We start from the raw sequence: 13,752 nt of genomic DNA, 5'->3' as shown, positions 1-13,752 counted from the left end.
ACTGCAACCTCTGCCTCCCAGGTTCAAGTGATTCTCCTGCCTCAGCCTCTGAAGTAGCTGGGATTACAGGTATGCATCACCATGCCCAGCTAATTTTTGTATTTTTAGTAGAGAAAGGAGTTTCATCATGTTGGCCAGGCTGATCTTGAACTCCTGACCTCAAGTGATCCGCCTGCCTTGGCCTCCCAAAACGCTAGGATTACAGGCATGAGCCACCACTCCTGGCCTGACCTAGTTTAAGCACACCAAAAGCTACTTTACATTTTAAAAAGGTGAATTTGATGTCTTTTGAAATCTCCTCTGTGCACTTGGGGAAGTCCCTGTCCCCTATCAACTTGAGAGGCTGGCTGCTGTGCTCACAAACCTTCATTTACACAGCAAGCCTTCCTTTCAGGATGGCTGCAAAACGGAAGCCTACAACAGTAGATGGTGACACAGAATGGTATCGTTACCAGCAGGGAAATGACAAGCTCGCCCCCTGGTGACAAGCTGGGGAGACAACAAAAAAAGCAAATTTTTTTTTTTTTTTTTTTTTTGAGACGGAGTCTCACTCTGTCACCCAGGCTGGAGGGCAGTGGCGCGATCTTGGCTCACTGCAAGCTCTGCCTTCCCCCTCCCGGGTTCACGCCATTCTCCTGCCTCAGTCTCCCCAGTAGCTGGGACTACAGGCGCCTGGCACCACACCAGGCTAATTTTTTGTATTTTTTAGTAGAGACGGGGGTTTCTCCATGTTAGCCAGGATGGTCTTGATCTCCTGACCTCGTGATCTGCCTGCCTTGGCCACCCAAAGTGCTGGGGTTACAGGCGTGAGCCACTGTGCCCGGCCGCAAATGTTCTTAAAAGGCACAACCACCACAAAGAACATACTCTCTACGGTACCTGGAATCTGGAAAGAACACTAACACAAACCGTAGGTCACTCAAAATTGTTTATTCACAGGGACAGTTAAAAAGGCTCAGTTCCAGGGGACAAATGTGTCACAAAGTCCTTGCTTACAAACTCCTAGCTGAAGCTGCCTTGGGAAGAATCTGCTCCCTCAGCATGATAGGCAGTGCCAGGCGACTACACTGGTGGTGCTAATTTTTAACTGCCAATGTCTCTTCTAGACGATGGCAGGCTGACGTTTCATCTTCTTCAGCAACCCTGAAGCATAACAGCCTTTAAGCTGTATGTTGCACGTCCCTCTTGATCTCTATGAATTTACTGAAAGATGTGACTCTAAAGGCAAAATGAAGCCCACACCAATGATTATGTAAGTCAGAGGGTGGTAGTTGTGACTATTTAACTGTTCTTAGTTCTTTAAGACGTCAATTACGTAAACCAAGATACGTTCTGATTTTCAAGCCATCCTAACCAAAATAATAATAATGATGAAAATGATGATAGCTGATTCCTTTAGGCCCTGGGGCTGCTAATTTTTCAAACTTCCTGCTATCCTCCCCTCCCTACCACCAATCTCTAAGGCTCTCTAGTTTGCTCCTATTTTTCACAGAGTTGCCAGAGTTTGAAAACTAAGACCCCCATAAACATGGCTATCTTCACAGAACACCCAGATGAAGGAATATTGACTGTAATAAACATTGTACAGAACACACAAAGGAATATTGACTGAAATAAATATTGTAGGCTATACTCCAGTAGCTGGGACAATGGATCCATGTAAATGGAGCTACAAATTCAAGTCCAAGTTTTTTTGCTCCAGCAGGTTGACCTTCAAGGGCTGCATCAGTCTTCAGAAACAGGAGCTGCCAGCCTCAAGCAGTTTGTTGCCTGGGAGGGAGGGTGGACCACATTACCCAAATGTTAAGGGTTGGACACCTTTCTGCTGTTCTTTGTGTAGCTGCTGGGCTCGATTTTTTAGCACCTCGGCCTTGGCCTCATCCTTATCAACACCATCCCCCAGCTTGTACATGCGACTGGCATTGGCACAGGCCCAGACATGACCCAGGTCACAGGCTTTCATGGAGTATTTACATGCCAGGTCCATGTCCTTGGGAAAGCCTGGGGCACCCTGCAGGAACATGGCACTGAGGTTGAAGCAACTGGAAGTATAGCCACCATCACAGGCCCTTGTGTAGTAGTCCCTGGCCTTTCCCAGGTCAGGCTGGCCATCCTCATTAACCTGTCCATCATGTGCCAGGAGGCCAACGTTGTGACATGCTGCTATTGACTTCTTTCCAGGCTTCTCACACGCCATCAAAAAGCACCTGGCGGCAGCTTTCAGGTCCTGGGTCAGACCACCTGAGAGGAAGGAAAGTAAGAAAAAATAAACCCAAGCCAGGGCACAACCTAAATGTCTCAGGCCAAAGTCAGCGAATAATTTTTTTTTTTTTTTGGAGAAAGGGTCTTGCTCTGTTACCCAGGCTGGAGTGCACTGGCATGATCATGGCTCACTGCAGCCTCAACCTCCAGCTAAAGCAATCTTCCCATCTCAGCCTCCCCAGTAGCTGGGACTACAGGCACACACCAACCACTACGCCTGGCTAATTTTTAAATTGTTTTGTAGAGACAGGATCTCACTATGTTGCCTAGGCTAGTCTTAAACTCTGGGACTCAAGCGATCCTCCCACCTTGGCCTTCCAAAGTGCTGGAATTACAGGCATGAGCCACCACACCTGGCCAACAACAATTCCTGAATAAAGTTTAAGGCTGAGCACAGTGGCTCACATCTGTAATCCTAGCACTTTGTGCAGGATGATTGCTTGAGGCCAGGAATTCAAGATCAACCTGGGCGACAGAGCAAGACTTTACCTCAAAAAGAAAAAAAAAATGTCCATACTATGAGCTCAGGCAGCATGAAAGGTAGCCTGGCATAGTGCACAGACCTCCTAGCTTTCTCAGCTTTAGAATCTTTTGTTCAAATGATACTTTATGAAGAAACTCAAACAGGTAAAGCAGGTGAAAATTGGGAATGATAATAATATCTACCTCATGGGGTTACAGTGAGAACATGGCATATTACAAGCACTTAATTGTTCATTAATTTAAACATACAGCGGGCCCTCCATATCCATGGGTTCAACCAACCACACATCAAAAATATTAGGGAAAAAATAACAATACAATTAAAAAATACAAAATATATAAAATAGAACAATTATTTACTCAGTATTTACATTGTATTAGATAGTCTAAGTCAGGATTGTCCAACCCACGGGCCTGGGATGGCTTTGATTGTGGCTTAACACAAATTCATAAACTTTCTTAAAACATTATGAAATTATTATTATTATTATTTTTTTTTTTTTTGTGATGGAGTCTTGCTCTGTCGCCCAGGCTGGAGTGCAGTGGCGTGATCTTGGCTCACTGCAACCTCTGCCTCCAGGGTTCAAGTGATTCTCCTGCCTCAGCCTCTTGAGTAGCTGGGATTACAGGTGCATGCCACCAGGCCGGGCTAATTTTTGTGTTTTCAGTAGAGATGGGGTTTCACCATGTTGGTCAGGCTAGACTCGAACTCCTGACCTCATGATCTGCCCGCCTCAGCCTCCCAAAATGTTGGGATTACAGGCGTGAGCCACCGCACCTGGCCTATGAGATTTTTTTTTTTTTTTTTTTAGCTCATCAGCTATCGTTACTGTATTTTATATATGGCCCAAGACAATTCTTCTTCCAGTGTGGCCCACGGAAGCAAAAAGATTGAACAGCCCTGTTCTAAGTAATTAATTTAAAATACACAGGAGGCCAGGCACGGTGGCTCACGCCTGTAATCCCAGCACTTTGGGAGGCCGAGGTGGGCGGATAACCTGAGATCAGGAGGTTCAAGACCAACCTGGCCAACACGGTGAAATCCCATCTCTACAAAAATACAAAAATTAGGCTGGGCGCAGTAGCTCACTCCTGTAATCCCAGCACTTTGGGAGGCCAAGGCGGGTGGATCATGAGGTCAGGAGTTCGAGACCAGACTGGCCAACATGGTGAAACCCCATCTCTACTAAAAATACAAAAAAATGAGTTGGGCATGGTGGCATGTGCCTGTAATGCCAGCTACTCGGGAAGCTGAGGCAGAAGAATGGCATGAACCCCGGAGGCGGAGCTTGAAGTGAGCAGAGATCGCGCCATTGCACTCCAGCCTGGATGACAGAGCATAACTCTGTCTTAAAAAAACAAAAAACAAAAATTAGCCGCGCATGATGGTGGGTGCCTGTAATCCCAGCTACTCAGGAGGCTGAGGCAGGAAAACTGCTTGAACCCAGGAGGCAGAGGTTGTAGTGAGCCGAGATCATGCCACTGCACTCCAGCCTGGGCGACTGAGCAAGACTCCATCTCAAAACAAACAAACAAATAAACAAAAAATAAAACAAAATACACAGGAGAATATGGGTAGGGTCATATGCAAATACTATGCCATTTTTATATAACGGACTTGAGCATCATCAGACTCTGTTATCTGTGGCAGAATGGAGTGAGGGTCCTGGAACAAATTTCCCAAAGATACTGAGGGACAGCTGTATACTGAATAGTTGCCAATTGCTGTGCTAGGTCCTGGGGAACAAACGACACTGTCCTGCTTTTGAGGCCTAATGAGACCTGTCTTATGGGCTAATGAGACAGACACGAAATAACTGTACAGGCCAGGCACAGTGGCCAGTAATCCCAGCACTTTGAGAGGCCCAGGCAGGAGGACCTCAGGAGGCCAGGAGTTCAAGATCAGCCTGGGCAACATAGTGAGACTCTGTCTCTATAAAAAATGTAAAATTAGCCAGGCATGGGGGCATGGGCCTGTAGTCCCAGCTACTGGAGAGGCTGAGGCAAGAGGACTGCTTGAGCCTGGAAGTTTTGCACCGCTGCACTCTAGCCTGAGCAAGAGTGCAAGACCTCACCTCTAAATAAATAAATAACAATACAAATAAATGTATGATTTTCGATGGGCGTGGTGGCTCAGACCTGTAATCTCAGCACTTTGGTAGGCCAAGGAGGAGGTTCACTTGCATCAAGGAGTTTGCGACTAGCCTGGGCAACATAGCCAGACTCCATCTCTGCAAAAAAATCAAAAATAGCTCAGCTACTCGGGAGGCTGAGGTGGGAGGATCACTTGAGCCCGGAAGGTCAAGGCTGCTGTGTGCTATGATTGAGCCACTGCACTCAGCCTCGGCAATGGAGAGAGACCCTGTCTCACAAAAAAAAAAAAAAAAAAAAGATGATTTTAAGTGTGAAAAGAGCATGGAGGAAAAGTGTAGTGCCAGGCAGGCAAGCGGGGACCAGATCATGCAGGGCCACATTAAGGACCCCTGAATTTAATCTTAAAAACAATAGGAAATCACTAACAAATAATTTTAAGTAGAAGTGGTGGCAGGGCTCACTTTTTTTAGTTGTTTGTATGTGTGCAAAACTTCAAATCCCCATGTACCATTACTCAATCTCAAAAAAGATAAACATTTTAACATTATTCTTTTAAGTAACCATTCCAAATCCACCACCTAGAAATAACCATCATTATCATTAAGTGAACACCATTCTAGTCATCTTTGTAGCATGTGTTCAGATTAAATGCTGGCTGGTTGAATGGATACTAGATAGAAGTGTTTGGAAAAATTGGATCACAGATACTATTTGTAAGTAAAAAATTTAACTTTGATTTTACTTGAATTTATCAGAAGAAAACCAAACTGAAGTGAAACTAAGGAAACTGCTGACCTACAAATTAATATTTCTAGCCCATAGTGACATTTCCTAAATGAGCCACTAGGGCTATCAAGAGTTGAGAAAAAATATTAAAAGGTTAGAATCATTTTTATTTTCATGTATTTATATTTATTTATTTATTTATTTAGAGACAGAGTCTTGCTCTGTGGCCGAGGCTGGAGTGCAGTGAAGCAATCTAGGCTCACTGCAGCCTCTACCTCCCGGGCTCAAGTGAGCCACTGCACCTGGCCTAAAATTTAGTTTAAAAAATTAAAATGGGGCCGGGCACGGTGGCTCACACCTGTAATCCCAGCATCTTGGGAGGCCGAGGCGGGTGGATCGTTTGAGGTTAGTTCAAGACCAGCCTGGCTAACATGGCGAAACCCCATCTCTACTAAAAATACAGAAATTAGTTGGGTGGTCGTGGCGCACGCCACTGTAATCCCAGCTACTCGGAAGGTTGAGGATCCCTTGAGCCACAGGGTTGTGGTGAGCCGCAATCATGCCACTGCACACCAGCCTGGGCGACAGAGTGGGACCCTGTCTCAAAAAAAAAAAGACATCCTTGGCCGGGTGCAGTGGCTCATACCTTACCCTAGCACTTTGAGAGGCCAAGGTGCAAGGATTGCTTGAGGCCAGGAGTTTGAGACCAGCCTGGCAACATAGTGAGATCCTGTCTCTACAAAAAATAAAAAATTAGCTAAGCATGGGGGCACGTGCCTATAGTTCCAGCCACTGGGGAGGCTGAGGCAGGAGGATTTCTTGAGCCCAGGAGCTCAAGGCTGCAGTGAGTTATGATTTTATCACTGCACTCCAGTCTGAGAAACAGAACAGGATCCTGTCAAAAAAAAAAAAAAAAAAAGCTGCCTGTCAAAGGTCCTATTACTTATCTGTGTTTTTTTGGTTTTTTTGTGTGTGTGTTGTTTTTTTGTGTGTGTGAGACAGAGTCTTGCTCTGTTACCCAGGCTGGAGTGCAGTGGCGTGATCTCAGCTCACTGCAACCTCTGCCTCCAGGGTTCAAGTAATTCTCCTGCCTCAGCCTCCTGAGTAGCTGGGATTACAGGTGTGCGCCACCACACCCAGCTAATTTTTTTTTTTGTATTTTTAGTAGAGACGGGGTTTCACCATGTTGGTCAGGTTGGTCTTGAACTCCTGACCTCGTGATCCACCCGCCTTGGCCTCCCAAAGTACTGGGATTACAGGCGTGAGCCACCGCCCCTGGCCTGTGGTGGTTTTAAATATGTCCATAAGTTCTTTAATATTCCTTCCTCTTCAAGAAGTGGAATTTAAGTCCTTTCCCTTAGTGTAAGCTACATCTAATAAATATGTGATAGAAATGAAAAGCGTGTGACTCCCAAAGATAGGTCATAGAAGACACTGTGGATTCTATCTTGTTCTCTTCTTTAAATTACTCACTCTGGGGGAAGCCAGACGCCATGTCATGAGGACACTCAAGCAGCCCATGGAGAGAACCATGTCATGACGATCTGAGCTCTCCCAATAACAGCTGGTAAGGAACTAGAGGCCTCTGCTACCAGCTATCAGAGTCAGTCATCTTAGAATTGGAAACTCCAACTTCAGTCAAGCCTTCCAATGTCTACAGCCCTGGCTCCCTGGCCAATGTCTTGACTATAACCTCATGAGATACCCTGAGGTGCCCCCACTAAATCACTCCCAAATTCTTGACCCACAGAAACTATTCAGGTGATTTGTTATTTAGCCATATATAATGTAAACACTATGCCAGTGATAACTACAATTAGAGTACAAGGAGAAAAGACAGAAGGAAGACAGTAATTACTGACCCCTTACTCTGTGCCAGGCACATGCTGATGCCTTTTCCTATACTGTCCTATTTAATCCTCATGACCCTACAAAGCAAGTACTATTTCCCTCCAATTTACAGGTGATGTAACTGAGGCACAGAGTTGAAGTGATTGGCTCAAGGTCCCACTACTTGCAAATAGCATTCCCTAAGGTTTACCTAACTTGAAAGGCTGTGTTCTTCCGCCCATCACTCTGCTGAACTCCTACCTCTCCATCTTCTTACAATGCACTTCCCCAATACCTGTGAGACTCTTCTGCAAGAGCTTATCATGGGGCTCCGGTGTGAGTCCAGCACTGCTATCAATGACAAGGACCCAAAAGGCAGGCCCTCCTTACCTTTTCCAGTCACATAGTAGGCCCCCAGTTTGTAGCAGCTATCGCTGTGCTGGTTCTCTTCACAGTTAAACTTCAACACCTTGGCAGCCTCATCAAAATTCTTCCGGATCCCTTCCAAATAGTCCACCAGCCGATAGCAACCTGCGAGAAGAGGGCAAGGGCTGTTCTTCATGTCTGGGGCTGCTGCTCGCAGTGGGGACTTGGGAGTAGGGGGTGCCCAGGTGTGGCAGGCCAGGCTATGTCTTTTAAGACAGCCCCTGTCCTCCTGATGTGTGGCAAGTTGACCTTACTACAAAGAATGTAGGTGGTGTTTAGCCATTCCTACAAATGGCATTGTCTCCCCACAGCCATGGACTGAGCAATGTATGGTTGGGGAGACCTCAGCCCCTGCATTGGCTCCACCACTCACCAGCCCTCCTGCTCCCTGTCAGCCACGCCCAAATATCCACTGACTTCCATGATTGAAACTTTGCTAGTTTTGGAATCTCTCATGAAGTTCAATGGTAAAAACAGTGAAAACCTAAAAGGCTCATAGTCTAGTCTTTGTAGCAGCAAGAAAAGGGTGCTGGGCCAGGCTCAGTAGCTCATGCCTATAATCCCAGCACTTGGGGAGGCTGAGGCAGGAGGATCATTTGAGGTCTGGAGTTTGAGACCAGCCTGGATAGGGTAAAACCCGGTCTCTACTAAAAATACAAAAAAATTAGCCAGGAGTGGAAAAATATAAAAAAATTAGCCAGGTGTGGTGGCACACACCTGTAATCCCAGCTACCTGGGAGGCTAAGGCAAGAGAATCGCTTGAACCCAGGGGGCGGAGGTTGTGCCGAGCCAAGATCATGCCACTGCACTCCAGCCTGGGTGACAGAGTGAGACTCTGTCTTAAAAAAAAAAAAAAAAAGAGAAAGAAAAAGAAAAGGGTGCTGTGATGACTATACCTTACTCCTCAGCCAGGGGAGGAACACGAAAGCCAAAGAGAAAGAGTAGAGGTGGCAGATTCTATGGAAATAGGCTCCACTTCCTTGGCAGTCTCTCAGTCCCAGTAAACATCTTTCCTTAATCTCTCTCCCCTCTTCTTCACCCCCAGTGACAACATATATCTCTCACTCATTTTCGTTCAACAAATATTTGAGCATCTCTATACATCTATCTACCAGACATGGTTCTAGATGCTGAGAATATACTCATTTGCCCTCCTAAAATTTACATTCTAGGGGAGGAAATAAAATAAGTAAATAAATGAACAAAATTTATTCAAACAGTAATAAATGTTATGATTATAACAACTCAGAAACAGGAAGTGAAATACTGCATGTCCTCACTTATAAGTGGGAGCTAAATACTGTGTACACATGGACATAGGGAGTGTGGAATAATAGACACTGGAGATTGGGAAGGGTGGGAGGATGGTGAGGGATAAAAAATTACCTAACGGGTACAAGTGCATTATTTGGGTGATGGTTACATTAAAAGCTCAGACTTCCCCAGCAATTTGGGAGGCCGAGGCGGGCAGATCACCTGAGGTCGGGAGTTCTAAACAAACCTGACCAACATGGAGAAACCTCGTCTCTACTAAAAATACAAAAATATTAGCCGGGCATGGTGGCGCATGCCTATAATCCCAGCTACTCGGGAGGCTGAGGCAGAGAATCACTTCAACTCAGGAGGCAGAGATTGTGGTGAGCCGAGATGGCGCCATTGCGCTCCAGCCTGGGCAACAAGAGCAAAACTCCACCTCAAAAAAAAAAAAAAAAAAAAAGCCCAGACTTCACAACCAGGCAATATATCCATGTAACAAAACTGTACTTGTACCCCTTAAATTTATACAAATAAATAAATAAATGCTATGACTGAAATAAAACAGGAGAACTGTTTGCTGTCAACTTTGGGTGAATGGCTAACAAAGACTGAGCCACTGGGGAGGGGCTCACCAAGGACTGTGACCTCAATAACAAGAAAGCACTAGCTATTTAAAGACAATGAAATGGGAGTGGTGCAGGGATTTGGAAAAAATTTAAAAATAAAAAATAAAAAATGACATGAAAAGACAATAAAATGGGCAGGGGCACAAAGTCCTGGCACAAGGAACAGTAAATACAAAGACCTGAAAGAGAGAATAAGTTTGGCACAAATAAGGTACAACATGGCTGAACCAAGCAGGAAGGTCAGGAAATGAAGAACGAAGGTAGGGACCAGACCACAGGCCTTGTGCAACATAGGATGGAGTTACGATTTTTTCCAACTGAAACAGTAAACCACTGGAGGGTTTTAAGAAAATAAGTAATATGATTCAGGCCAGGTGTGGTGGCTCATGCCTGTAATCCTAGCACTTTGGGAGGCCAAGGCGGGTAGATACTCGGGGTCAGGAGTTCGAGACCAGCCTGGCTAACATGGTGAAATCCCGTCTCTACTAAAAATAAAAAAATTAGCCAGGCTTGGTGGCACACGCTTGTAATTCCAGCTACTTGGGAGGCTGAGGCAGGAGAATCACTTGAACCCGGGAGGCAGAGGTTGCAGTGAGCTGATATCGTGCCACTGTACTCAAGCCCGGGCAACAGAGCAAGACTCAGTCTCAGGAAAAAAAAAAAAAGCCAGGTGTGGTGGCACAGCTACCTGGGAGGCTGGGGCAGGAGAAGTACTTGAACCTGGGAGGCAGAGGTTGCAGTGAGCTGAGATTGCGCCACTGCACTCCAGCCTGGGCGACAGATTAATACCCTGTCTCAGAAAACAAACAACCAAAAAGCCACCAAAACCAAACAAACGACCCCACCCCCGAACAAAAACGTTACTCTGGTATGTATGTTCATATATGCCTGGGTGAGTATGGAGGAATTTAAGTATGTGAGGGTATATAATTGGGCATTGATAACAAATAGGTTATTTTAAATCTAATATTTAACATAACAAAATTAAAATTAAAATATCAGTTTATCTGTGAGTAGAAATGGATTTTAAGGGAGTAAAGTGCAAAGAGAGAGACAGGTTAGAAGGCGACTTCAGTTATCCAGGTAAGAAAGCGTGACATGCATGGAAACTACTACACCAGTCGCTACGGTAACGATAGCCTCTTCTCAGGTCTCCTAAAGTGCTGCAGCCAGTCGTTTTGATATATCCACCCTTCCCGATTCCAAGAACTTGCTTCTCAGACATGTTTTGCTCTCCATTGCCTACAGAGCAAAGTCTATATTCCTTACCCTGGCATTCAAGCCCTGACATACTGTGGCCCAGACTCCCGCTTCAAACGTACTACTACATCCTGACTTCAACCTTCCAAAAGATAGCGCTTTCTTCTCCCACCCTCTCCTCCATTTAATCAACACTTGCCCAGCCCTCCAGACCTCTCCTCAAAGTCTTCCCTAACCACCCTGTTCCTTAGTGACCCCAATTCCTCTAAGTTCTTTCTACACTTAGGACATGGACCAGCTCTCAAAGAACAACCCCAGGTTCTTTTTTTTTTTTTTTTTTGAGACGTTGTTTCGCTGTTGTTGCCCAGGCTGGAGTGCAATGGCACGATCTCGGCTCACTGCAACCTCCGCCTCCCAGGTTCAAGCCATTCTCCTGTCTCAGCCTCCCGAGTAGCTGGGATTACAGGCGCATGCCACCACGTCTGGCTAATTTTTGTATTTTTAGTAGAGACAGAGTTTCATCATATTGGTCAGGCTGGTCTTGAACTCCTGTCCTCAGGTGATCTGCCCACCTCAGCCTCCCAAAGTGCTGGGATTACAGGCGTGAGCCATTGTGCCCAGCCCAACCCCAGGTTCTTTTTAAGCCATCATACTGCAGAGCAACTCTGTGTCATGACTATGTTATGATATATATATGGTTATGTTATGGTCTATGTTACGGATTAGCCTCAAGGAATAGCTATGTCATTTCTGCAAACTAAACTGACTAAACTGCAAGCTATTAGAAGGTAGGGCCAGTGCCACTTTTTTTCTTTCTTTTTTTTTTTCAGTAGCGACAGGGTTTCATCATGTTGCCCAGGCTGGTCTTGAACTCCTGGCCTCAAGTGATCCTCCCACCTCACCTCAGCCTCCCAAAGAGCTGGGATTACAGGCTTGTGCCACCACACCAGTCCTTTATTTGAAAGAAAAAAAAAAAAAGGCTGGGCATGGTGGCTCACACCTGTAATCCCAGCACTTTGGGAGGCCAAGGCAGATGGATTGCTTGAAGTCAGGAGTTCGAGACCAGCCTGGCCAACATGGTGAAACCCTGTCTCTACTAAAATACAAAAATTAGCTGGGCGTGGTGGTGGGTGCCTGTAATCCCAGCTACTCAGGAGGCTGAGGCAGGAGAATTGCTTTAACCCAGGAGGCAGAGGTTGCAGTGAGCTGAGATCAAGCCACTGTACTCCAGCCTGGGTGACAGAGTGAGACTCAGTCTCAAAAAAACAAGTTAAAAAGTAGGCAGTGCGCAGTGGTTCATGCCTGTAATCAAAGGCAGGAGGATCACTTGGGCCCAGGAGTTGCAACCAGCCTGGACAACATAGTGAGATACTATCTCAAAAAAGAAAGAAAATATAAAAAATAAAAATAAAGCAAGAAGAAGAAAACCACCCAAAGGTATTAGCTGCTCTGGGTGGACCCCTCTGGTCACCACCATCCACCTATACTCTCAAGTCAATTCAATGTTCACACAACACACGGGACACATTTGTGCTTCAGGGCTTCTTCGCCAGCTGTTACCTATGGTAAGAACTGCATGGTTCACTCCCTTACCTTCTTCAAGGCTTTATTCAATTGCCACTTTCTCAGTGATCTTCCCTGATCACTCAGTTTAAAACTGCCCTCCTGCCTTCCTGATACCCTTCACCCAGTCTTTTTTCCACGGCACTTACTACTTTCTTTTTATTTTATTTATTTTTTTTGAGACAGAGTCTCGCTCTGTCGCCCAGGCTGGAGTGCAGTGGCCCGATCTCTGCTCACTGCAAGCTCCGCCTCCCGGGTTCACGCCACTCTCCTGCCTCAGCCTCCCGAGTAGCTGGGAATACAGGCGCCTGCCACCACGCCCGGCTAATTTTTTGTATTTTTAGTGGAGACGGGGTTTCACCGTGCTGGCCAGGATGGTTTCGATCTCCTGACCTCGTGATCCACCCGCCTCAGCCTCCCAAAGTGCTGGGATTATAGGCGTGAGCCACCGCTCCCGGCCGGTACTTACTACTTTCGAACACGATTTCATGAATTACCTGAGGCTTATTGCCCGACTCCCCGCACTAGCTTGGAAGCTCCACGAGGGCAGGGAGTTTCATCTGTTCAGCAATGGATCCCCAGTCCCTAACCCAAAAGCCCCAGCACGTCTCTTCCTACCCGCCCCGGCCTCCTGGCTCGGTCTTCCCGGGACACATCGCCCTTCCCAACACATGCGGTCACCGCGATCCACAGACCCCGTCCCCCGCCCGCCACGTGATTCCTTCTCCCGCCTCTCAGAGGTCGCAGACCAGACCTCTCCGGGCACGTCCCTCCCTGACGCGTCGTCGGGCTGCGCTGGAGCCGCTCACCGTCCGGGTCCTTCTCGTGGTAGCAGTGGTAGTTGCACTCCACCTCCATGTTCTCCAAAAAGGACTTCACCTGCTCCTCATCCTGGAAGTCCACCATGCCGGCCATGGTTTGCGCTGGCCCAGAGCCGGTCACGTGAGCCGGCGGAGGGGGCGGGGCGGGGCGTGGGGCTGACGCCGTCCGCCGCGCTCTCCCGGGATCCCGGGGCGAGCCAGGCGAGCCAAGCGAGCCTGCGCTTCCCAGCAGCCCTCGCGCCGTTGAGGGCGTTGGCAGCCACGCTTCCAGGGCTAACCCCCTTCCTAAAACTGGGGGCAGTGTCTCTGCAGCACCTTATCTATGCTCGCTTTGTAGCCTTAGTGATTTTCCACCTGCAGTCATTTATCTATGTATAATCCCTAAGCGCCTACTCTGTGCCTCACCAGTGCATTGTTCTAGGGATATGACAGCTAGGAATATGGTTCCTGCCTTCAAAGAACTT

General features: G+C 46.8%; 1 protein-coding gene across 1 annotated transcript; it reads right to left on the bottom strand.

Annotated features, from left to right (window-relative positions):
* Nucleotides 1-915: 915 nt before the first annotated feature.
* On the bottom strand, nt 916-13,482 carry LOC129016179 (cytochrome c oxidase assembly factor 7). Its single transcript, XM_054455256.2, has 3 exons — nt 13,277-13,482; nt 7,786-7,926; nt 916-2,241 (listed from the first exon to the last, which is right to left on the bottom strand). Exons 1-3 carry the CDS (start codon nt 13,380-13,382, stop codon nt 1,793-1,795), a joined length of 696 nt encoding a protein of 231 aa, XP_054311231.1. The 5' UTR covers nt 13,383-13,482; the 3' UTR covers nt 916-1,792.
* Nucleotides 13,483-13,752: the final 270 nt, after the last annotated feature.

The sequence above is a fragment of the Pongo pygmaeus genome, chromosome 1 (genome assembly GCF_028885625.2).
Source record: "Pongo pygmaeus isolate AG05252 chromosome 1, NHGRI_mPonPyg2-v2.0_pri, whole genome shotgun sequence".
NCBI classification, from domain to species: domain Eukaryota; kingdom Metazoa; phylum Chordata; class Mammalia; order Primates; family Hominidae; genus Pongo; species Pongo pygmaeus.
The sequence above is the reverse complement of the archived record's forward strand: the minus strand, read 5'-3'. Positions and strand labels throughout refer to the sequence as shown.

Coding starts and splice junctions, on each gene's coding strand:
- LOC129016179 (XM_054455256.2), bottom strand. CDS start 13,382: ATGGCCGGCATGGTGGACTTCCAGGATGAGGAGCAGGTGAAGTCCTTT. Junction 7,927..13,276: donor CCACGAGAAGGACCCGGACG/GTGAGCGGCTCC, acceptor CTCTTCTCGCAG/GTTGCTATCGGCTGGTGGAC. Junction 2,242..7,785: donor CTACTATGTGACTGGAAAAG/GTAAGGAGGGCC, acceptor CCTTCCTCTCAG/GTGGTCTGACCCAGGACCTG.